We start from the raw sequence: 25,734 nt of genomic DNA on the forward strand, positions 1-25,734 counted from the left end.
TTAGGGAAATAATCCATCTCTGTGACAAGTTAATATATTAACATTTTTCAGTCTTATAAGAGAACAGCTATTATGGTCTTATTTATTTATTTATTTATTAAAAATCTGTTTAATAGATCAAGTATGTGTCATCAGCACCAAAGGATTACAGTTATTTTAACAAACTGACTTTATGATTCTTGGGGGACCTTATTATTTTTAATTCTAAATTTAATTTAAATTAGTCAATTTCAGTGAGGACAAAATATAAAACTTAAGATTTTACACTATATCTCAACTTAATCTTCAGCTTTTTCTTAACAAACTAGCAAAGAAAGGTGGAATTTATGCTTTTTTAAAGTTTCCAGTTTTATGAATTAATCCTTTAAAACATGCTCATTTTAATCTTAAGAAAGCAACATCTGTCTTACGAACAGCTAATTATCTTATTAGCTCATCTGAGTGTGGGTTATACAGTAATTTTTACCAATTCCAAATGTTATCAAGAGATGATTGTTTTGGATGCCTATCTTTAATTATACATGGACTCATTTAGAATAAACATTTGTTTGTTTGTTTTTTTTGGCAGAGACAGAGAGAGACAGAGAGAGGGACAGATAAGGACAGACAGGAAGGGAGAGATGAGAAACATCAATTCTTTATTGCAGCTTCTTAGTTGTTCACTGATTGATTTCTCATATGTGCCTTGACAGGGGGCGGGGGTGGTGGCTACAGCAGACCAAATGACCCCTTGCTCCAGCCACTGACCTTGGGCTGAAGCTGGTGAGCTTTGCTCAAACCAGATGAGCGCACGCTCAAGCTGGCGACCTTGAGGTCTCAAACCCGGGTCCTCCACAACCCAGTCCAGTGCTCTATCCACTGCGCCACCGCCTGGTCAGACTAGAATAAACATTTTTCAAAGAATTACATTGGCATATTGCTATCTTAGGTTAGGTATTTGAGATATGGTAATGTAATTCATTTATAGCCTCTTACTTTGTGTATTATAAAAAAATATATTATTCATCCCCCATTCCTACCCCCATCTTTCTGTACCTTCAAAAGGGCCTGTGAATATTTTTAACCCAGGAGATAAAGATTGAGCATTCAATATGGCAATAAATAAATAATAAATTATAACCAGTCCCAAGGATTTTACTTTCAGAGAAAATGGAAACAAATGAATATGATATAAAGTAGTTTGCAGTTAAGAGTTGGAGACAGAACATTTCTGACTTAGTCAGTATAGGCTTCCTGGAAGAGGAGCTACTTGGGAAGGATTGTGCGGGAATGGATAGGATTTCGCCCAAGATGGCTCCCCCTTACTTCCTTCACATCTTTGCTGAAATGGCTTCTTTTCAGAGAAGCCTACCCCCTCTACCTCGGGTAAAACAGCAAAGCTTCCCCCGCATCCCGTATCATACTCTTTCCCAGCGCGCGCACACACACACACACACACACACGCACATGCGCCTTTTCCTTCAGCCCCTGTCACTACTTGACAATTTTTTACTTGTTTGTTTATGGTTCGGATCTCCCTCTACTAGAATCTGTGCTTCTTGAGAGCAGGCACTTTGTCTCGCACACAGTAGGTGGTCAGTAAAAATGTGTTGAGTGAATGACTGAATGACTGGGGGAAGGCTTTTCTGCTGTAAGTATATTTGCTGGTAGAGCTCCAACCTGGTATGGAAAAACCAAGTTGGGCTTTCTCCCACGATCTTTGTAACTTTGACAAATTTACCACCTCTCTGTGACCCAGTTAACACATATAGAAATGGGGGCAGGTTTTGATGCCCGAATGAAGCTTCCTGAAGTCTGTGACCAAATAACAAGTGTTATAAACACAAAACATTATTACTCTTAACCTTCCCACCACTCCTTAGAAACTCACTGGGTATACATAATTTATGTTTAAATTATTTGTAAAATCTGTAAGACTTATACACATGTTCTTTGCTCTCTGACATACACAGATGGGCAGAATTTGTAATTCCTTACCAGCCAATAGGAGTTCTGTAGGTTGACTCTGCAATATAATCACATTGAATTCTGTAAGGAAGGAGCTGCGCACGCAAATGCCTACAGAGCTGGGAAATGAACATAAACTGTGAGACAATGGCCAGGGAGGGCTTGTGGTGAGTTGCAGAGAGTAGTCTCTTCTAAAGGCGGCAGTCACAGTTGATCTCAAGACAATTGTTACCGTGTGTGAATGTGGGACCATTTTGGTCAGATCTAACCATGTTTCAAGGGAAACTAGAAACACAGATTTGGGGGTTCAATTGCTCAATTTTCTAACAACAGCCACTAATTCTAAGAACAGGATAACAGTGTTCAGGGCAAATAATGGAGTGTTCTGGTTACAACCTCTGCCAGATATCCTGATCTTAATAAAGTGGGAAAACCTGAGCATTAGGTGCCAGGAGAAAAGATTAGAAACGGGAGAAACCACTTCACAGAAAAGGGCCACATTGGAAGTACCGAGCAGTGAGCAACACTGCTCCTGAGACCCTCTGGGGTTTTTCCACGGTTTCATCCTAGAGTTCAGAGCTTCAGTGTATCTTGATATTGAAGTGACATTGTTTAAGGCCCAGCAGATCCTATCTTACCATTGGCTTGCCTTTAACAGGATCTAGCCTCTAGGACATTGACATGGCTATAAAATGCATGACTAGCTTGACATTTTAATACAGTTATTGGAGAAAGGTTTTGACAAGAATGTTGGGAGGCAGTGCCAAGAAGCATATTTGAGAAATGCCCAAACTGGGGCCAAGAGGTTACTGCTCCCAAAATATTCAAACAGATGGGGTTGGGATATTTGCATGGATGATTCGAAAACACTTGCTGTAGCAATTGAGTTAGCTAAATATGGTCACTTCTCCACACAAAAGTGGTGGGTTATTCTGCATGTATTGGCAAAGGGCAGCAGAGAAAAGCAATAGACAAAAAAAGAAAAGGTATGTCTTTTATATAAATTCCACCCCTTTAAAACAAAAAATATTTATATCCCAGATGTGAGGCTATGTTTTTGTTCATGGAGTAAGAAGTAAATTTATCTGTTAAGCTTTAGATATACGGAATTGAATTGACTTCCTGACACATCTTCATGAATTGCTGTAAAAAAATATTGATGGTTTCATGGAGGAAGATTTGAGAACTGGAGTATAGTTCACTCCATGCTAGCCGGAGCACACACGTTAAACATTTTGAAAACATGAGCTGAATGGGCATGGTACCTCAGTTGGCAAAAATCATAATCAAGTGAGGTGTAAGTTAGGAAGTTAACTCTCCCACAAGGCTGAAAAGCATGTTAAAAGGAGAGATTTCTTCCTCTTTGGATTTGGAGAGATTGTTCCACCATTGGATTTAGAAAAGGTGGCATTTAAACTAAGCCTTAAAGGATGAGCGGGACTTTTTCAGGCAGAGAAAGGGGAAGGCAGGGAGAGGGTAGATACATATCATAGCTTTTCTTTAGTGTCTATTCTGTACTATGTCTATTCCTGCTGTTTTTGTTACAAGGAGTTGCTTTATCTTGGGCAACAAACTCTAAGAAATGGGTTCTGCCCTGGCCGGTTGGCTCAGTGGTAGAGCATCGGCCTGGCATGCAGGAGTCCCGGGTTCAATTCCCGGCCAGGGCACACAGGAGAAGCACCCATCTGCTTCTCCACCCCTCCCCCTCTCCTTCCTCTCTGTCTCTCTCTTCCCCTCCCACAGCCAAGGCTCCATTGGAGCAAAGTTGGCCCGGGCACTGGGGATGGCTCTATGGCCTCTGCCTCAGGCACTAGAATGGCTCTGCTTGCAACAGAGCAAGGCCCCAGATGGGCAGAGCATTGCCCCCTGGTGGGCATGCTGGGTGGATCCCGGTCGGTGCATGCAGGAGTTTGTCTGACTGCCTCCCCGTTTCCAACTTTGGAAAGATACAAAAAAAAAAAGAAAAAAAGAAAAAAGAAAAAGTAATGGGTTCTGTAGCTGGCTAAGCAGCATTGTGGCATTTGATAGGAAATTCATAAACAATGAACAGTGTCTTAATTTCACTTTTCTGATAGAGCAGCCGTGTAGGCAGCAATGTATCTGAGCTCTGCCACTAATTATATGCCCTCAGACAAGTCACTGGATGTCTGAGCCTCAGTTCTCTCATCTGGCATTCACAGGGTTAAGTAATAAGAGGACCAAACCAGAACAAACACTCTCTTGTTGGTGAAAATATTTTTCAAGCTATAGAGTTCTACACAAATGTCAGCTATAATTTTGTCTGGTTGTCCTTGTGTGGCCAGGAGCAACCTGATGAGACCAGAAAGGGTGTGTTGACCGCTGGTGCCAGTTTTAGGGGCGGGTGCAGTAACTAAACTGCACTTCAGTGAGCTAGATTTTAAAATCTGTTACTGGTTTTCTGAACACTGCGTGAATATAAATATTCATCAGAAGCTAAGGCCTCTGGCAAGATGGGAGAACTTGGGTGTGGAAAAGCATAGAAATTCATGGAGCTTGTTAGAGGATTTCCCTCGATATTCTGGTGTGAGGTTGGACTATATCAACAGTGGAGAGGCTTGATGTCCTCCAGAAAAAATGTAAATAAACACAGCTTCATTGAAAAGTCTTTAAGAAAACCATAACGTATCTTAACCAACCTAATAAATAAGGAAGGGTTCATTTAATTTAAAAAGAAAAAGGAGAGTTCACTAAAGTCAGTTTTGTATAAATGTTTATAAGATGTTTCATTTAACTTGATGCCCATTGATAGAGTGAGGCCTTGTTTACATTTTGGTTGAAGTAGCATTTAAAAGGCAGTAACTTCTCTATTCTCTTGGGTACATTATCAAAATTCTTTCAGGCTTTAATGTAATAAACTATATTCTGAAAATAATTTCTCTGGGTTCTGTGCAGAAGCTTACATCTATATTTCTAGTGAAAAAACTTTGAGAAGGAATCAAATCTGTTCCTAGCTACTCACAGCATGCCTTCATAGCCGCTATCGACCAAAACCAGTCTATTTGAACAATTTAAAGTACAGCCTTATAGAAGTACACCTTAGAGCTGGGGTCCTCCAGCTTTATTAGACAGCTGAACCACATGGATGCTTCTAACAAATGCAGCTTCTTATTTTATTTTTTACCATGTTTCTCCCAATTGAGTTGGTCATTTCCATTGGGGTCCTGAATGGCTAACAGACTATAGGTGGACATTGCTCTTGGCTCAACAGCTACAATAATCCACTGATCTTGATTCAGGGCCTACAAATACAGCTTCTTATCTTCAGTTCTTGGGACTCTGATTCAGTAGGTCTGGCATTCTATATTTCTAAGAAACTCCAGGCCTTTTGGATGCAGTTGGCCTGTGTCACAAGAATGCTGACCCAGATACCTGTTCTATCTGTCCGCTCCCTTCCAATACCCTAGGGAAAACCAAGTACCTTCGTAAAGAATTGTTCTCAGCCCTGGCCGGTTGGCTCAGTGGTAGAGCGTCGGCCTGGCGTGCAGAAGTCCCGGGTTCGATTCCCGACCAGGGCACACAGGAGAGGCGCCCATCTGCTTCTCCACCCCTCCCCCACTCCTTCCTCTCTGTCTCTCTCTTCCCCTCCCACAGCCGAGGCTCCATTGGAGCAAAGATGGCCCGGGCGCTGGGGATGGCTCCTTGGCCTCTGCCCCAGGCGCTAGAGTGGCTCTGGTCACAACAGAGGGACGCCCCGGAGGGGCAGAGCATCGCCCCCTGGTGGGCAGAGCGTCACCCCCTGGTGGGTGTGCCGGGTGGATCCCGGTCGGGCGCATGCAGGAGTCTGTCTGACTGTCTCTCCCCGTTTCCAGCTTCAGAAAAATACAAAAATAAATAAATAAATAAATAAATAAATAGAATTGTTCTGAGCCTTGATGACCTTATATATAGTTTGTGTTTAAAGTTTTTCTAAAATCCAGTGGATGCACATGCATCCTTGGGTATCTGACCTATAGGTACAATGCTGAATAGAATTTTTAGCCCCTAACCAGCCAGTAGACATTCATTAGGTTAGCTCTGGAATGCAATCACATATATTTCTTTGAGACAGATTTTTTTTTTCTTCTTCAAGGTCTATTTCTTGGGTCAATCCCTTTGTGAAAACTTCTTCAAGCCTTGCCTCCCTCTCTCACTCCATGTAGCAAAATTTTAATGTTCCGCTTTTTTTGCTACCATTGCATTTTGCATTCTGCCTAACTGTTCATTCGGCCTCCCACCCCGTGTTACAGAGTACCCTGAGACAAGGGAGAGTGCTATTTGTCTTTGAAGCCACAGTCTCTGATAAATATTCAACACAAGTTTTGTTGAATGATTAATGTCTCTGGGTTAATGTACTCTCTTCTCCCCTCACTCCTACTTCACAAGACATGATCAAAAGACTAGGTCATCCCAAAGCAGCAGAACTTCAACAATATCTTCCTTAATAATGATAGCAATATTAATGACAATAGTAATTAGTTCATAGAAACCAACACAACAATTTTACATCTGGTACTATTCTAAGCAGTTCATATAGATCGTTTTAATTTAATCCTCATAAAGACCTGAGGGATCTCCATTTGTACGTGAGGAAACTGAGGCATAGAGAGGTTAGGTGCTTTGCCACAGGGACACGGGCACCCAGTGAGAGAGCCACGCTTCTGACCCACGCAGACGCCGCTTTGTCTGACTGCCTATCTTGCCCTCCACCATGGGCATGAGATGATTATGAACTCATTCTGAATAGTAAGGACCTAAGTCAAATTGTGAGCCAGTAAATCTCACTGACCTTATTCTATAAACTTGTGCGTGGGTCCTCTGTGGAAAACGTGGGTAATGTTAATATGTTCCTTTACTTCACTGATGCTCAAGACCTTTAATATTATCCCTGCATTTTGTGCATCTCAAAGGGGGCCTTAGCACGCACTGTTTCCCAAACTTATTTAACTACACAGGATCCGCACCCATAAGACTCTTAACTTCTTTAAGAACTATTTTTGTGTTGGTGTTGTTAAAGTAATTTGGGAAAGAATGCTGGCTGGTGCTCCTGGGGGGTTCCCAGGAAATTCCTCAGGTCCTAAGTGTTTGGGCAGTCCTTATATTTGACCCTTTCTTATTTAGTCTTGAGTGAATGTCTTTAGTGCTTAAGTACTTAAGAAGTCTCTAGTGACTACTTACATTTACCAAAGACAGTCACAGATTTGTTGTCAGGGTGTAATTACTAAAGAGTGCTCTTTACAAAAGTATCCCATTTAGTTAATAAACTCTAGGATTGCCCTAATCATAACACTTATATCCCCCCACCCATTAAATAAAGACCTGTGTTTCCCACTCACTTCCTTCTCTTCACTCATTAAAGGGCTCTCATCTATTGCATGGCTGGGAACAGGCAAAGATAATAGCCATGGGCCTCGAGCATCTCATCATTTTATGTCAGAGTCATGCATGGAATTATGAACACTTACACAGTTTATAGTCTCTCAGTCACAGCTGTATTTTTTAAGAATTGCAAGCCTGCAATACTTACACTGCTCAGTATCTATTCATATCTATGTTTACCAATGCAGGGGAAAAAGAAAAAATCTGACTCTGAAAGGATACCAAACCCTAAGAACAGTTGTTGGCTCTTGGCAGCAAGGGTTGGTTGGGGTGAGGACCATACGGTGGGTGGTCAAGCTGAGAAAGAGACTTTCCACTTTATATATTTTCATTCTGGCTTTTGAACACCATAAGCATATCTTTTGTGTTAAATTATATATCAATATATATATTTTTTTATTTATGGTTTTAATTTATTGTGTTTACATAGATTCAAGTGTCCCACTGAATATATCTCCCCCCACCCCCATGTTCCCCTTGCCCCTCCCCCCAATGCCTTCCCTCCAGGATTTGCTGTCCTGTTCTCTATAATGCTGTGTTATATATATAAAATTTCACTAATCTCTTTCCCTTCTCTGATCCCCTCTTCTCTTTCACTTTCCCTCTGACCGCTTTTCCTCTGGTCCCTTTGATCCCTCCTCTGCCTCTGTTCCGTTCCTCAGTTCACATTGTTCACTGGATTCCTCAAATGAGTGAGGTCATATGATTTTTTTTTTCTCTGCCTGGCTTATTTCACTTAGCATGATAGTTTCCAGGTCTATCCATGTTGTCACAAAAGGTAAGATTTCCTTCTTCTTCACCGCTGAGTAGTATTCCATTGTGTATATGTACCAAGCTTTTTAATCCACTCGTCCACTGACAGACACTTGGGCTGTTTCCAGATATTGGCTATTGTGAACAATGCTGCCATAAACATGGGGGTGCATTTCTTTCTTTGAATTAGTGATTTGGTATTCATAGGATATATTCCTAAAAGTGGGATAGCTGGGTCAAAGTGCAGTTCAATTTTTAATTTCTTGAGGAATCTCCAAACTGTTTTCCACAGTGGCTGCACCAGTCTGCATCCCCACCAGCAGTGCAGGAGGTTTCCCTTTTCTCCACATCCTCGCCAGCACTTATTCTGTGTTGTTTTGTTGATGAGCGCCATTCTGACTGGTGTGAGGTGATATCTCATTGTGGTTTTAATTTGCCTTTCTCTAATGATTAGTGATGTTGAGCATTTTTTCATATGCCTATTGGCCATCTATATGTCCTCTTTGGAGAAGTGTCTATTCATTTCTTTTGCCCATTTTTTGGTTAGATTTTTTACCTTCCTGGTGTTGAGATTTACAAGTTCTTTATAAATTTTTAAAATTATATTTTAAAATGTTTTAAAACTGCTCCACGTTATCCCTGAAAATACAGTTTTTAAGTCAGCTGGGTTGATCTATGTTAGGGAATCCATTTCCTTCCCTAGAGAGAACTAGTCTCTTCCTTTTCTTTTCTTTTTTCTTTTCTTTTCTCTTTCTTCTCTTCCCTTTTCTTCTTTTCTCTTTTCTCTTCTTTCACTTTACTTTGTTGACTATTACTAGGTCTTCCCATAGCTGCAAGAGGAAGCTGTCTTTTTAAAGCTCAGGTTTAGAAGGGGAAAAAAGTTTATGTAGTATTATGACATTCTTGAGAGAATAGCTTGGTATTAGACATATCAGCATTCAAGTTCATCTCCCACTATTGACCTGTGGTCTTGAGAAAGTAACTTAATTTCTCAGGGCATCAGTCACCCTGTGTGTAAAATGGGAATAATAATAACCTCCTAAAAGTGGTTGTGAAGCTTCAGTAAAATAAGTGCAGATTCTGGGCAGTTCTAGGAATTAGGCGGTAAAACTTCAAAATATGGTCGTAGCTAGTGGGCTGTCAAGCCGTCAACCTCCCACTCTGCCTTGCGGTAGCCACAACATTTATTTCTATTCCTGTAACTTCTGTCCTAATATTTACCAGGCTGACATTCCTTGGGGTCCAACGGCACCACTTCATACAAATATCACCAAACTTTCTCCCAATCTTGGATTAGGGAACTAGAGCAGCAGGGATCTCTTGTGAGAGTTTCTTCCGTGCAGAAAGCAGTTGAGGCATCATGACATTCTCGGAGCAGAGATGGGGTCTAATAGGAAGTTAAAGGAGTTGAAACTCAGAAAATGACATTTTTCAATTGTCAATCATCACAAAACTAAGCCAAGGGAATAAGAGACACAGAATCATGAAGAACTTCCAGAATGAATATAACAAAAGTAGTCTGAGATCATACAGAGAAAGGCTTCATAGTGTCTCCCTTATGACATAATTTCTCTTGTCCGCAAATTTGGAAAATAGGGAATAAAAGAAGAAATGAGTAGAAAGAACACAGTGCATGTAAATGTTCGGTTGGAGTCCCTGCTCCTCCTTTTCAAATGATATTAAATAAAGGAGCGTAACTCAGTGCGCGTTTGTACTTTGTCATGAGACCAGCGTGCGCTGGGTGTTTTCAGATTTGCGCCTCATTAAATCTCAGTTAAGCTGAAATGACGCCCTACTTAGCTGATGAGAAAACTGAGATTCAAAGAAATTAAATTGCACCCAAGTTTACAATCTAGGACTCTCGACCTTGAGCCTGTTATTTCTAACCATGCGGCTCTTATTGGCTCTTTGCCCTGTCTCGGGTTCTCCGCTGCATGAGGTAACGTGACTGCATGATCTTGTCGGCTGCTGTGGGTTTTCACTTCAACTTTTATGTTTGGCCCATTTCCTTTACATCTTGCTTCTGTTGCACAGTTGTGCATGAATGTTGACACTGTTTCTTCTCCTGTCTCTTTGTAGTAGCCCGTAATTCTGTTCTCCAGGTTTCTCCAGACAAAATACCCTCACACTACCTGTCAGCATCCCTGTAGTCCTGAATCTGTTGCTAACAAGAGATTCCACCCCTTTAAAAAAGAGAAATTCCCTAATGAAGTTTTAATATGTATTAGTTTTTTTAGAAAATGTCATCATGGAACATGAAATGTAGCTTCTCACTAAGTGAACTGTGTGAGGTCCCTGTTTTCACACAACCATCTGGTATTTTGCATTTCCCAGATCCACGTTACTTTCAGAAGGAGTTGATTAATTTTGTCCAAATGTGATTCAGTACAAAGGACCATCAGAATGTATTTGAAGTGCAGTTTGTTGGGTTCTCTAAACAAACCTGTGGAGAAGGCTGTTCTGTGCCAGGCATTGTGTGAGACATGTCCTGTGTGGTCTGCGTTCATTCATCTTCGGAACAACTCCCTGGGGTGGGGGACATTATTCATATTATAGATGGGGAAACCAAGTCTCAGTGCTACCCCTGAGCAGTGCGGCAGTACACGGAGCCATTAGATACAGAATATTTGCACTTACATAAGTAAACTCCTCTTTTCCAGGATCCTGAGGGACTAAGTTGCCACAGGAAATATGTATTAGTTCTCGACAAGCTTATACTGTACTTTATTTTTTTTTACTTTATTTATTTATTTATCTATTTATTTATTTATTTTTGGCAGAGACAGAGAGAGAGAGAGGTAGAAAGAGGGACAGCTAGGGACAGACAGACAGGAAGGGAGAGAGATGAGAAGCATCAATTCTTCCTTGTGGCACCTTAGTTGTTCAATGATTGCTTTCTCATATGTGCCTTGACTGAGGGCTACAGCAGAGCAAGTGACCCCTTGCTCAAGCCAGAGACCTTGGGCTCAAGCCTGCAACCTTGGACTTCAAGCCAGTGACCTTTGAGCTCAAGCCAGTGACCATGAGGTCATGTCTATGATCCCACACTCAAGCCAGCGACTCCGCACTCAAGTCGGATGAACCCATGCTTAAGCTGGTGACCTTGGGGTTTCGAACCTGGGTCCTCTGCATCCCACTCTGATGCTCTATCCACTACGCCACTGGGTCAGGCGTTTGTTTTTTTTTTACTTTAAATTAATATGTGTTAAGGGGTATGTTTTTAAGAAGGTAAGCTCATGACTTTCATACAAATACAAAATGTGCATGTCAAAGATGTTCCTTAACTCATTAATGAATGGTGAATGAGTAAGCTCTTATAATTGGAGAATTATAAAAGGAGAATTCCAAGTGCAGCACAGGCAAACAAGGAAATGAGAAATCAGTTGCACCTCCACTAGATGTGTGTGTCTCTGTGGGCAAGAGCCGTTTGCAGCACTATCAGTTTTCTACAATTCAGGGTTATCAAATAGCAAAGAGAAGAACAACAAAAAGAATCTAGCCTGACCAGGTAGTGGTGCAGTGAATAGAGCGTTGACCAGGGACGCTGAGGACCCAGGTTTGAAACCTTAGGTTGTTGGCTTGAGTGCAGTCTCATCTCCCTTGAGTGCAGGCTCACCAGCTTGTGGGTGGGCTCACTGGCTTGAGTGTGATATCATAGATATGACTCTATTGTTGCTGGCTTGAGCCCAAGGTCACTGGCTTGAGCAAGGGGTCATTGGCTCAGCTAGAGCCCCTGGTCAAAGCACATAGGAGAAAGCAATCTATGATCAACTAAGGTGCTGCAATGAAGAATTGATGCGTCTCATCTCTCTCCCTGTCTGTCTCTCTCTCTTGCTAAAAAAGTAAGAAAAGCATCTGGAAGGAAGTGCTTTACAGTTCCTCGTATGCTATTAAAAAGCTACCCAGTGATATCTTTTCTCTTTATTGGCCAATTTTAAAGTCACCACTTACCCTTACATTTGTCTTTTTTATTAGGTTACCTTTTTAAATGAGCATGTACTTTTTTTTTTCTTTTGTTTTCTTTTTTTTTACAGAGACAGAGAAAGAGTAAGAGAGAGGGATAGACAGGGACAGACAGACAGGAACGGAGAGATGAGAAGCATCAATCATTAGTTTTTCGTTGTGCATTGTGACACCTTAGTTATTCATTGATTGCTTTCTCATATGTGCCTTGACCATGGGCCTTCAGCAGACTGAGTAACCCCTTGCTTGAGCCAGTGACCTTGGTTCCAAGCTGGTGAGCTTTTGCTCAAACCAGATGAGCCCACGCTCAAGCTGGTGACCTTGGGGTCTCGAACCTGGGTCCTCTGCATCCCAGTCCGACGCTCTGTCCACTGCGCCACCGCCTGGTCAGGCTAAATGAGCATGTACTTTTTGGAAGCAGTAAGTAACACGGAGTGAATGACTCGGCTTGACAGGCGATGATGCATTCCATTGGTTTTTAACCACGTGGTGTCAGGAAAATTCATACACAGAAAAATTTGTGTTTGGTATCAGGTTAAGGATCCCAGACGTATTGATTCTCTCAAGATGATGTTCTTTTGTTTTGGGTCTCCATTCGTGTAACTGAAGAGCGATGTTGGGGGGTAAGGTGCCTGGCACTTGCCTCTTCTCTCTGGATAAGATCGCCTCCAGCTGACTGCTGTGGTCAATTCTCTGACCCGCCAGGGTAGCACCCCATCCCTGCTGGAAGCTCAGTTCCTCTGCTGACAGTGGTCCTCGCCCCATCTCCTGCTCTCCCTTTTTCTTCTTGTTTGCTTCTCCTTCTCTGTCCTGTTGAATTTCTCACTTTGGGTTTTTTGAGTGTGGAGGCTCTCCAGCCACTTGGACTGTCCCTTGCCTTCCTGGAGCACTCCCAAATCCCAGTGTCTGGAGGTCAGCGCTGCCTGTTGACTTCTTGTGACAGTGTTTACAGTTGGTTATGACCACTTGCTTATCCCCAAAGCTGTTTTCTGTTAAGCCCCACTTAGATTTAGAGTTACTCAGACGTAAGAGAGATAAGATTTTATATATTTATTTAAAGAACTTTTATTAACATACCACCATAGCCAGCCATGTTCTCTAAGTATTTTTTTCCCCATCTTTCCTAAGACTGGGCCCACTTGATCAAATTTTAACTAGGCAAGAATTAGCAGTGATATAAATATGCATCTGTGGTCACCGTTGAAACCAGGAATAACAAATTTGATGGATGAAGAAATATATTTGCTGGAGACCTCGTAAAAGAGTGACTTCAGTGCTTCACAGTATTAGCAATTTCTTTGTTGTAGTAATGTAATGGGGAATTTTTGTTAATTTCATGAAACTATAGTTTTTATTAGTCAATGCTAAGTACTTTCTTTTTATTCAATGTATACAAGTGTCAGTATGTTTTTACCATTGATATTTATCTCCAGATTTATAATTGTTGATGCTAAAGCCAGGATTCCCTGAATATCAACTTACTTTTCAGCAAACATTGCTGAAATGGACTTTTGATTAAGCCAAGAAAGGAGATGTAGAAGCTGGGGGGAGGGGAGGTAAGATAAGTAGGTGCAAAATAACATTTACAACTATTTCTATGAAACACTTTTAAATTTTGCCATATGTTTATTTTAAATATACGGCATCATTTTTCACTAGTCAACAACGTACATGTATATATATATATATATTTTTCTTGTTGTTGTTTTGAGATAGAGAAAGACAGGAGGGGAGAGAGATGAGAAGCATCAGTTCTTCGTTATGGCACCTTAGTTGTTCATTGCTTATTTTCTCATATGTGCCTTTTCCAGCCAAGCCAGTGACCCCCTTGCTCAAGCCAGTGACCTTGGGCTCAGGCCAGTGACCTGGGGCTTCAAGCCAGCAGCAACCTTTGGGCTCAAGCCAGCAGCCATAGGGTCATGTCTGTGATCCCATGTTCAAGCTGGTGACCCTGCACTCAAACTGGTGAGCCTGCGCTCAAGCTGGTGACCTTGGGGTTTCAAACCTGGGTCCTCAGTGTCCCAAGTTGATGCTCTATCCACTACACCACTGCCTGATCAGGTTATATAGTTTCAAACACAAGTGAACTCATTCAAATAGGTAAAACATTAACTCAATACTTGCAGCACTTTCTCCTTGATAACATCTATTCACATCTTCATTGTTTTTCAGGACATACTTTTGTTCCATCCCTCTGTTACATATTTAATCAGAGATCCAATTAGAAGTAGAGATAGACCTGTAATTTCAAGAACAAGAAGGAGTGATGGTTAGCAAACAATTTATATCGAATATCATCTTCTAATTTACATTAAAAAAAACTACTATGTGGGAAGAGATTGGAAAGGGGCATAAACTAGGCTGATGTCTGTGGAGATGGAGGGAAGTGGATAGAACTTAGAAAACTGAGAAAGGTAAAATAGAAAGCATTTGGTAATAGACTGGGTAAGGGGGAGAATGGAATGATGGGTGACTCCCAGGTCTCTGACGAACAAATGGATGGAAGGGATGCTTTAAATGAAGATAGTGAAGAATGGAGGAGGAGTTCTTTGGGGGGCAGCAGGGGCATCCATGATTCAGTTTTTGACGTGATACACTTGAGATGCCTACCAAATAGCGAAGGAAAAGAAGAACCTTGACTGCATTTACAAAATGAATCTGCAAGAGAGGTCAGGGCTGAGTTATAACTGTGGGTGTCATTGGCACATGGCTGTTTCTGAAGCCATGGGGGAGGATGAGCTCACGCAGGAGTGAGGGTAGAGGCAAGCAGGAAAACCTGGTCCAGGACTAGCTCTGAGATATACCAGGCGTTTACGGGAGGGGGTAGAGGATGTGGAGCTGACAAGTGAGCCAGAGCAGGAATGGCTAGCGGCGGTTCATTTTCTAGGGGGGAAATCATATTTCATGATCACAGACCACACAGCCCTGGCCAACCACTCTCAGCCACAATCCCTAGTTGGCTCTGAAAAATCCTTCACTAATGCTAGCAGAGAAATCTGCTGCATGCATGTCTTCCCTGCGTTGGGGGAGAAACAGCTTCATTCTCATTTGAAAAGATGACTGCGCCAGCCCTGGCTGGATGGCTCCATTGGTTAGAACATTGTCCTGAAGCTCAGAGGTTGCCGGTTTGATCCCCGTCAAGTAACATACGGGACCAGATGTTCCCGTCTCCCCCACACACACCCCCCACTTCCTCTCTTGCTAAAATCAATATGTAAAAATTGTTAAAAAAAAGATGACTGCACCAGATATAATCAGAAGACTACAAGGAGAGTGCGAAGCTGCTGATGTGTTTCTAGAGCAGGCTTTGAAGTTCTCTGGGGCAAATATGAAAGCCTCAGACATCCACTTCTCTGTCCTGGCTCAGATGTGGTTCGGCAAATGGGGAACGATCTCGCTTAGCTGGCAGCAGCCGTGCCTTGTGTGCTTTCTCTTGGGGAAGTTACAGGGCTGCAACACCAAGGGTTCGTTTGTTGGAAACAAAATGGCACAGTTAGATTTAATAAGAAAAGCAGCTTAGAAGAGGTGCAAACATGCAGGTCCAGCCCAGGGAAAAGGAGCACAGAGGAATCTGGGGCCACTCTCCCTCTGACTTTGGTTATTTCGCAGGGTGCTACAGTACTTCCATCTAGTAGACATTTCAGAAAATCCTAGTTGGGATGTTTGTAGACTGCACCTTCGTCTAATAGATTAAAAGCAGAATAAACTTTGAACTTCATATAAACTAAATTCCTGCAACCCCAGGTTTTTTACTGTGTGTCTGAAAATTGGGGGTTATACCTTTCTGTATAAATCAGGTTTATTTGCATGTTGAAGTCCATATCATAAGTTCAATAATGGAAGATAGTCCTTGTTCTTAATATTATAATATCAACTACATGTATGCCATTTCCTTTGATATCAGTTCTTTAGTGTGCATTAACCCATATGCTCTTTTGCAAACCACTGAAAAATAGGAATAGAAGTAGACTACTGCTTAAATGATGAAAGCATAGAAAAGCTTGGTAACCTTCGTAAAGTTTCCTATTTCTCATGCTTTTTCACTTTCCTTTTCTTTCTCAAAATAGATTTCATTTCTTCTTCTGCAGTTTCAGTTCATGTTTCAGAAGTTTAAATATTGAATTTGTTTGAGGATATTTCTAGTTCAATCAAGATGTTCTGTCACGGTGTGTGGCCCTCTATATTTATGAATGATGTTCTGGTCACGGGACAACACTTTGCAGCTACCTATACCATATACCATGAGCTACTTTGGCCCAAATTTCAAATCTAACAGAGCGGTTCCACAATGAGGGAGTCATCTTCCTATATGTCCTCCCAGCCTTGATTTGGGAGCCGCAGTTTTCTAATGTTGTTAGTTCGTCCAAACTAGAAATAATTTTATATCATTGATACCCTGACTTATTTTTACATAATCTGTGTTTTTAAGCCTTTTATCTTTTATTACTGAATGACTGCTTTCCAACAGCCAGGCCTAGACTTATCTATCCACTCGCATTTGCAGAGAGAACAGCTCGCTGCTCCTGGCTAATAGACTGGGTAAGGGGGAGGACAAAGGTGGGATAGAGACCCTAAGATACACAGCTCTGAGGATCTAGGAGAAGAGAAAGAAAGCCCAGCTGTAGTGGAGCAGATGCCAGAGTAGGGGAGGGGGTGAGGAATGGAGAAAAAATGCACTACATTTGGGGAATAAATATGGATTGAGCATTGTCCCTGATTGGCTGTAAGCTAGGAGCACCACACAGTGTCTCAACAATATATGACACATATAACTAGTATAATATGTGCCTTCAACCTCTGTCAGATTAACTTATGATCATTTCCAAAGTAAACTCGAAACATCAGCTTTTTCAAAGTATATTGTTCATGTGGCACATTTTTTTAGCTCATACAGCTTGGTTAGTTCCTCAAAATGTATAAAATGTAAGCGAACAGAGGCTATTCATTAGAAATAGCAAGTGACAGGCAATAAGCTCTCCAGGGAAGGTTTTTTTCCAATATTCAACTTCTGGGAGTTGGAATTCAGGGTGATTCGGATGGCCAACTGGTAGGTACTGGCCATGGCCGTCGCCTTGGGAAATGGGGCTTTTGGAAAGCAGGTTATAAAGCAGGGTGCTCCTTTTGATTTGCTTGCGTGGAATTGCCATTCTACTCAATATCATAGCTTTGTCGTCTGTCCCTTCTACATTTAAATAACTTTCTTTAAATTGATCTTGCTGTTTCCCAAAGGACAATTCTGGAGTTGATTTTATATTTTTGATATATATTTTGATAAAATTAAACTAGGAAAACATTGGATTAAAACTTACTGCCTCATGAGACATACTATTTTATAATTAGAAAGTATTATCTTTAATAAGGTTGAACCCTTTAACTTCTAAACAAAGTATTGACTACATAGCACAAGGTATAAAATACTTGAATTGCCAAAGACCTTAAAGATTACGCACAACAACCTGTTCAATGCACAAACGAGAACCTAATGCCCAGACATGTAGGGATTTTTTTTAATTTTAATTTTTATTTTTTTGGTATTTTTCTAAAGCTGGAAACTGGGAGAGACAGACTCCTGCATGCGCCTGACCGGGATCCACCCGGCACGCCCACCAGGGGGCGACGCTCCACCCACCAGGGGCGATGCTCTGCCCCTCCGGGGCATCGCTCTGTTGCGACCAGAGCCACTCTAGCGCCTGGGGCAGAGGCCAAGGAGCCATCCCCAGCGCCCGGGCCATCTTTGCTCCAATGGAGCCTTGGCTGCAGGAGGGGAAGAGAGAGACAGAGAGGAAGGAGATGGGGAGGGGTGGAGAAGCAAATGGGCACTTCTCCTGTGTGCCCTGGCCAGGAATCGAACCCGGGACTTCTGCACGCCAGGCCGACGCTCTACCACTGAGCCAACCGGCCAGGGCCTAGGGAATTTTTTCTTTATCTTTTTTATGAACAGAAGCTAATGTCAGTAGCTGAAAGGCAAATCATAGAGTGGGAGAACGAGAAGGAAAATATACCTTAATACCTGTTTTTGAATTTGCTCTGTCACTGACACTGATCTGTTGTCCCCCACCCTTTGTTTTTAGTGGCCACAGATGTCTTTAATTCCAAAAACCTGGCTGTTCAGGCACAAAAGAAGATCTTGGGTAAAATGGTCTCCAAATCCATCGCGACCACCTTGATCGACGACACGAGCAGCGAGGTGCTCGATGAGCTGTACCGGGTGACCAAGGAGTACACCCAGAACAAGAAGGAGGCGGAGAAAATCATCAAAAACCTCATCAAAACCGTTATCAAGTTGGCCATTCTCTACAGGAATAATCAGTTTAACCAAGATGAGCTGGCACTGATGGAAAAGTTTAAGAAGAAAGTCCATCAACTTGCCATGACCGTGGTCAGTTTCCACCAGGTGGATTACACCTTCGACCGGAACGTGTTGTCCCGGCTGCTGAACGAATGCAGGGAGATGCTCCACCAGATCATTCAGCGTCACCTCACCGCAAAGTCACACGGACGGGTTAACAACGTCTTTGATCATTTTTCAGATTGTGATTTTTTGGCTGCCTTGTATAATCCCTTTGGGAATTATAAACCCCACTTACAAAAACTTTGTGAAGGTGTCAACAAAATGTTGGATGAAGAGAACATATGAGCATGTGAATTAAGATTATGACTGCTCGTGATTTGTTTGAAGACGGAGCACTATTGATTTACCGCTGTTGATTTATGAAGGAAAATAAGAATTTTTTTGAGAAGTAAACCTATTTCAGAAAGACTTTGCCCAATTCAGTTGTCAGACATTAATGATAATGTTTTATGAGGCTTGTTTTATTTGAAGAAAAGCATATTGCCAAAAATTGTGGTTAAAAGCTTGCTAAGCATTAACAGGTCATGGAAAAGATGTGTGGTTGCTTGATACAAACATAGTTATACAGAGAAAAAGTGCGTATGACTCCAAACCTCAAGGCCTATATTTTAGGGCAGTTATTGTGTTGGTAGCACATTGGATATTTCTGCTATGTACAGAGCTATGTATTTTGATTCATTTTTATTCCTTACCATGTATATGTACTTCTTTTAAAAGGCCAACAACTTTATCTTGCTGTCATTTCTCCTTTTGAAACAATTCCATTTTCAAGTCTACCTTTTGTTAAAGATTTTTTTTTTGTCATTGACATTCAAGAATTAAGTCTTAGTTAAGAATTAAGACATTGAAGAATTAAGGACATCGAATTTGAACCCTCAGAGAAATAGAAAACTGCTTCTCTGAAATAGTGTTGTAGAAATCAACTGTAGTTGACATTATGAATACTGTATAATATAAGAATATGCTTCTGGAGTAGAGTCCTGGAGTTGTTTAGTACCAACAGCGATACTTCCCGAAACGTGGTAATTCCCCCAAATGTAATGACATGCCGTTTGCCTTGAAATGCTTGCTGAGGGTTTAATTTTCATGTTATCTGGAACATGTGCTGATGGACTCTCCGTTTTTAATATTCATTTCAAATGTAAGAGACAAAGAAAAAAATCGAGATTGTTCTTGATATCAGGACAATAAAATGTAAGTGCTATTAAGAAAAATAAAACAATCTTTATTTTTAGAGATGAGCTCATCAAAATAATTTAGTGGGGGATGAGGAGCAAAAGAGAGGAAAGGATTTTGCTACAGAACACGAGAATGAAAATTGATGCATTTCGGTGTTTACTAAGGTTTGATAGGTAAGTAAAGAATGCCACTTGTTTTTATTTAACTGATAAGGTTTTTGCTTTTTATTTTTTTATTTTTTGCTATTTTGATGAGTAAACCAAAGAGTATTTGCAGTTTGTTTTGTGTGTTGTTTCTATATAATTTTATGTATGTGAATCAATCATAAGTAAGCGTTTGCTTATTTTATAAAAAAGAAATGGCAACCCACTGGCCAACACTGTCACCTAGGAAATAACAGAGTCAACCACCAGCACTAAATTTTGCATTGTCACCATGTCTGTGATTTAGTGAACTCTTGCCTTGAATTTTCCTGCCTCCCAGAATATTGACATTCAAATAATAGTGCTCCAGGAAAGGACCTACAACTACACATTCCAGAGGCTAAAATCTGCTTTAACCCACTACAGCAGGGGTCCCCAGACTTTTTACACAGGGAGCCAGTTCACTGTTCCTCAGACCGTTGGAGGGTTGGACTATAAAAAAAAACTATGAACAAATCCCTATGCACACTGCACATATCTTATTTTAAAGTAAAAAAAACAAAATGGGAACAAATACAATATTTAAAATAAAGAACAAGTAAATTTAAATCAACAAACTGACCAGTATTTCAATGAGAACTATGCTCCTCTCACTGACCACCAATGAAAGAGGTGCCCCTTCCGGAAGTGCGGTGGGGTTTGGGACCCTTGCACTACAGCCTAGAAGAGATGGTCAGTTTCTCCGGGACCCCCATGTGCTTGTATGAGACAAGCAGCAGAGGTAAAGAGTATCTCCTTGTTTGATACTAAATCCTGACATAAAGACTTGAACTTAAATCAATACTATTCTTACTTCCCAGAACCGGTAGGTGACCACTATATGTTATAGAAATAGCCTTGTGACTGCAGAAATGGCCCCTCTAGCTTCATATCCTACAAAGTAGCTTGTAAATTTAGTTCAGCAACCTTCCTCACGTGAGAAAGCTCAGAGTGTGATTTGCAGGAACTATGATTTGGTGCGTTCTGTTGTCTACCAGATCTCCCTCTGCAGAGGTATGGAAAACGGAGTCCCCAGGTAGTTGGTGGGTGCTGCTTGCTCATCTCCAGCTATGGACAGGACCACCAGAAAGAGAGAGGACTTAGGGATAAATTTAGATCAATCTGGGCACATGGGATCATAGAGTTGTGTCAGAAGGCTAGCAGTCAAATATACATGAGGGAGAGGTTAGAACTTCCCTTAATCTCACACAGAAGGAAGGCTGCGGAGGGAAATTTGTTTGTCATTATCTCTCAGCATCATCTTGAAAGAACTCATCTCCCCACCAATCGTGTGCCTGGGAGGCAAAGGATCAGTTAGAAAGTCTTGATCAGCAAATTCATCTCTGATACAATTTTGTGCACAAATTTAGTTGCAGAGTAGTAGGGTGGGAGGCGGGTTAAAGCTATCTATTCAATGTGCTTAGGATAGGTAATTCTGAGCAGTGATAGTCATTTTGGGATCTAATGAACAACTTTTAAAGATTGAGTCATTTTACATTTTGGGGGAAAAACTTATGAATTGTGTTAAAATTGATATTTTAAAAGTTTGTGCTGGCCCTGGCCGGTTGGCTCAGCGGTAGACCGTCGGCCTGGCGTGCAGGGGACCCGGGTTCGATTCCCGGCCAGGGCACACAGGAGAAGCGCCCATTTGCTTCTCCACCCCCCCCTTCCTCTCTGTCTCTCTCTTCCCCTCCCTCAGCGGAGGCTCCATTGGAGCAAAGATGGCCCGGGCGCTGGGGATGGCTCCTTGGCCTCTGCCCCAGGCGCTAGAGTGGCTCTGGTCTTGGCAGAGCGACGCCCCCTGGTGGGCAGAGCAACGCCCCCTGGTGGGCAGAGCGTCGCCCCTGGTGGGCGTGCTGGGTGGATCCCGGTCGGGCGCATGCGGGAGTCTGTCTGACTGTCTCTCCCCATTTCCAGCTTCAGAAAAATACAAAAAAAAAAAAAAAAAAAAAAGTTTGTGCTGACGGCTTCTCTGCAAACTGTGAGTTAACCTAATAGATGAGTGATACTATATAAACAACCTACACACATTGGTTTTAGGTGCCAGGCACATCAACTCATTTCATCCCTGCCACAGCCATCACTGTTTTACTCTGTGGCAAGATAAGTTAAGAAATTTTCCAGATGTCACATAGTTATTGTCAAAATATTGGTAAAACTATATTTTCCTTTAAAGATAGTATGGATATAAATGCAATTCTAGAATCATCACTGGTTCAGAGAAGAGTGGTCAGTGTGCTTCTGAAGTGGTTTTCACCTAGTCACATTTTAGATGATACTTTGGTCCTATCAGTCTGACCTCTGAGATCTGGGTATAATAGATGCAGAGATATTTTATGAAGTTTTCAACATGACTTCATTTGAGGGCATCTCTTGGCTCAAATTTCTGTCCTCTCTGAAACTGAAATCCAAGGTGCTTGCAATTAACAATGACTTTGAGCATTGACCCGTGAGGTACAGTGTGCCTCAAGCCTCAGATCCTTTGGTGGCTACACATTCGCTCTGCACAGAACCAAGGCGGAAACCACAGCTCACCACTGTGTTCTCTACAAATGGTGTGGCACCAATTTGCAACTTCAACATTCTTTTTCAGGCTTACAGGTTGGAAATATCTGAACAAGTCAGTTTAAAGACAGCCTTTTTCTGATTATCAGACCTATCATATACAACTCAAAATTAGCTTTTTAAAAATAAAAACACTAGAAACTTTAATAGTACAGATATAAAAGTATCTCATTCACAATTATCTGGGAAGTATTTTTTCTCCCACCCTATACCATGTAAATTCTTTTTGTTTTATTTTGTTTTTTTTTTAGAGAGAAAGGACAGGAGAGAGATGAGAGGCATCAACTCCTAGTTGCAGCACTTTAGTTGTTCATTTATTACTTCTCATATGTGCCTTGACCTGGGGGATCAGGCCAAGCCAGCAACCTTGGGCTTCAAGCGAGCAAACTTTGGGCTCAAGCCAGCAATGATGGTATCATGTCCACAATCGACCCCATGCTAAAGCTGGCAACCTCAGGGTTTCAAACCTGGGTCCCAACGTCCCAGGTCAACATTCTATCCACTGTACCACCACTGGTCAGGCATTCTGCCATGTGAATTCTTAAAACTTGAACTTTGTGATGAATTTTTCCTCTGCAAAGGATTAATATCGTACTTTTTGTGATCTACATTTCAAGTCAATTGGATATTTTCTGAAAATTTTAATTCTAGAGATACTTGATGAGGGCACATAAGTTAATTTATACTTTCGCATACCAACCTTGACAGATAAATAAGAAATGAATGTGTTTATCTGTAGGATGAAATATTTATAGTAAAAAATTCCTATTTAATTGCTGGGAAATTGAAGTATTCTAATAAAACAAACTTAATTAACATGCTAATAGGATTTATAATATTTTTAGCCAACTTGCATTATCTAAATTAGTTGAACTTCGCGGTGTTTGAAAAATTACTGTTTAATATATGATATATTGTATTCCTTGGCATAAAGTTTCTGTGCAATTGTTAAGCTCAAAGCAGGTTTTAACACTCAGTGCTGTTTCTGACAGGTAAAATTTTATCCTAGCTATGAAATAATTTTCTAATTGTGATTCAGATAATATCTTTAAAAAAAAAAACCTAATGAAACACTGAGGCACAACCAGAAAAATGAGTCAACCTTTGCTTCTAAAATAGAACAAAAAAATCTTTAGGAGCTTATAATCATATATCAATGTTATGGCAAACTATTGAATATTTATTTTTCTTTTATTGAGGTGTCTTCATGGTTAGTTATGTAGGCCCAGAGCCAGAAAGACACTTTTATTCGGGGGGATTTCCCAAAATGGAAACATTTTTGGTAATATTGATTTATGTCTGTCTAGCCAAAGATGTGTTTTCCATTTGGCAATTAACATCAGTCCCAAGTTATAGGGGACAAGTTACTCCAAAAACAGCCTGTCTGCCGAACACTGAAAAAGGATATGCACGAGTCAGTCAGCGTTCATGGTTAAGAGAAAAACATCTGGGCTTTGGAAAATGTTCTTCATGTACAGAGAATTGTGCTCTGTGTTCATCAAATTTCCATTAGATCTTTATAAGATTAGCCAGCCAATGGGTAAGACCCCTCATCCTCCTTCATCGGTAAGCTGAGGAAATGTCTTGCCTTCCTGACAGCTGTATAACTTTTCCTTCCTTCCTTCCTTCCTTCCTTCCTTTCTTCCTTCCTAACTTCCTTCCTTCCTTCCTTCCTTCCTTCCTTCCATGAGTAAGCTGAGGAAATATCTTGCCTTTCTGACAGCTGCATAACTTTTCCTTCCTTCCTTCCTTCCTTCCTTCCTTCCTTCCTTCCTTCCTTCCTTCCTTCCTTCCTTCCTTCCTTCCCTCTTTCCTTCCTTCCTTCCATGAGTAAGCTGAGGAAATATCTTGCCTTCCTAACCGCTGCATAACTTTCTTTTCCTTCTTTCCTTCCTTCCTTCCTTCCTTCCTTCCTTCCTTCCTTCCTTCCTTCCTTCCTTCCTTCCTTCCTTCCTTCCTTCTTCCTTCCTTCCCTCCTTCCCTCCTTCCTTCTTTCCCTCCTTCCTTCCTTCCTTCCTTCCTTCCTTCCTTCCTTCCTTCCTTCCTTCCTCCCACCCTCCCTCCCTCCCTCCCTCCCTTCCTTCTTTCCTTCCTTCCTTCCTTCCTTCCTTCCTTCCTTCCTTCCTTCCTTCCTTCCTTCCTTCCTTCCTCCCTCTCTCTTTCTTTCTCTCTCTCCCTGTTTCCCACTCTCCCTTCCTCCTTTCCTTCCTTTCTTTCTTTTCTTCCTTTTCTTTCTTTGTTGAAGCAAACATATCTTCCAGATTTTATTTTCATGTAAGAAAACAATGTGTGAAGCTTAGAACTGGATCGCCCCTTTCTCTTATCTCCTCCCGGTTCAAAATGCTTCCATCTCTTAATAGCCGGTGTTCTCTTAGGTCCGCAGTTGGGCCCAGTGCACTCAAACCTCAGCACAATCTTTTTAGTAGTTTTTTGTGGAAAATCAGCTTACTCTGCCCACCATAGCAGCTCTGCTTTCTGTCATAACGCTGTTTTCTCTGCGCATACAGAGAACTCTTACCCGTCTTGTACTGTGTTACTTTGTGGGGTAGATGCTTGCCACACTTCTTACAGGAAGTTCAGCAGGTTTTAGGAATGTTCACCGTGTTTGCGAGAGGGCTGTTGGCACAGAATAGTGCATAACTGTGCATTTCTGCTTCATGGAAATAGGATGGCTGATCAGACACTTGTTTCTTATGCAAGGATTTGTTCTTAACACAAGGAAAGGATATTTTATTTTAAAAACTATGTGTTTTGATTTGCAGAACGATCTAACACAATATGCTTCCCTGTACTTTGGTTTTTCCATTGAAAAGCTTACAGATGGATTAAGTCACTTAAAACCTGCTATGAAATTGAACGACAAGATAACCTGGACTTGTTATCTTTGAATATATGTATCCTGATTTATTGATGTCGCCCCATTAAAAAAATAAAATTATTTAAAAAAAAAAACCCTGCTATGAGATGTAAACACAAGGCATGGGAGTGAAAACTCTGAGCATACATAACCACCACCATTATCTGGGATGACTGATGCTTTATTAGAAGCCGAGGTTCCATTTTCCTGGAAATGGACTTGTATCAGCCCAGCAGGAGCTACTACTTGCCCGTTCTAAGTGACTATCAGCATCTTTTGTTGCTAAAACCACTTGTTTTCACTAAAAGACAAATACTTGCCAAGCAAATGATCCATTTTTATAAAACAGTAAAAGGACTTGCGGCCCTGGCCGGTTGGCTCAGTGGTAGAGCGTCGGCCTGGCGTGCAGAAGTCCCGGGTTCGATTCCCGGCCAGGGCACACAGGAGAAGCGCCCATCTGCTTCTCCACCCCCCCCTCCTTCCTCTCTGTCTCTCTCTTCCCCTCCCGCAGCCAAGGCTCCATTGGAGCAAAGATGGCCCGGGCGCTGGGGATGGCTCCT

The 25,734-nt window shown here is 41.5% G+C and overlaps 1 protein-coding gene and 2 pseudogenes across 7 annotated transcripts in view; 1 reads left to right on the top strand and 2 right to left on the bottom strand.

The window, feature by feature from the left end:
• The window catches only part of TNFAIP8 (TNF alpha induced protein 8), a 130,454-nt gene extending 110,800 nt beyond the window's left edge, over nucleotides 1-19,654 (top strand). For all 7 annotated transcript variants that reach the window (XM_066382075.1, XM_066382076.1, XM_066382078.1 and 4 more), the window contains one exon: nucleotides 18,111-19,654. In XM_066382075.1, coding sequence (XP_066238172.1) covers nucleotides 18,111-18,676 — 566 coding nt within the window. In that variant the 3' untranslated portion in view covers nucleotides 18,677-19,654. The remainder of the gene's footprint in view (nucleotides 1-18,110) is intronic.
• Nucleotides 5,089-5,210, bottom strand: LOC136404712 (small nucleolar RNA SNORA2/SNORA34 family; annotated as a pseudogene).
• A 4,027-nt stretch (nucleotides 19,655-23,681) lies between the features above and the next one.
• Nucleotides 23,682-24,965, bottom strand: LOC136404286 (large ribosomal subunit protein eL42-like; annotated as a pseudogene).
• Nucleotides 24,966-25,734: the final 769 nt, after the last annotated feature.

Source organism: Saccopteryx leptura, chromosome 4 (genome assembly GCF_036850995.1).
Source record: "Saccopteryx leptura isolate mSacLep1 chromosome 4, mSacLep1_pri_phased_curated, whole genome shotgun sequence".
Taxonomy (NCBI): domain Eukaryota; kingdom Metazoa; phylum Chordata; class Mammalia; order Chiroptera; family Emballonuridae; genus Saccopteryx; species Saccopteryx leptura.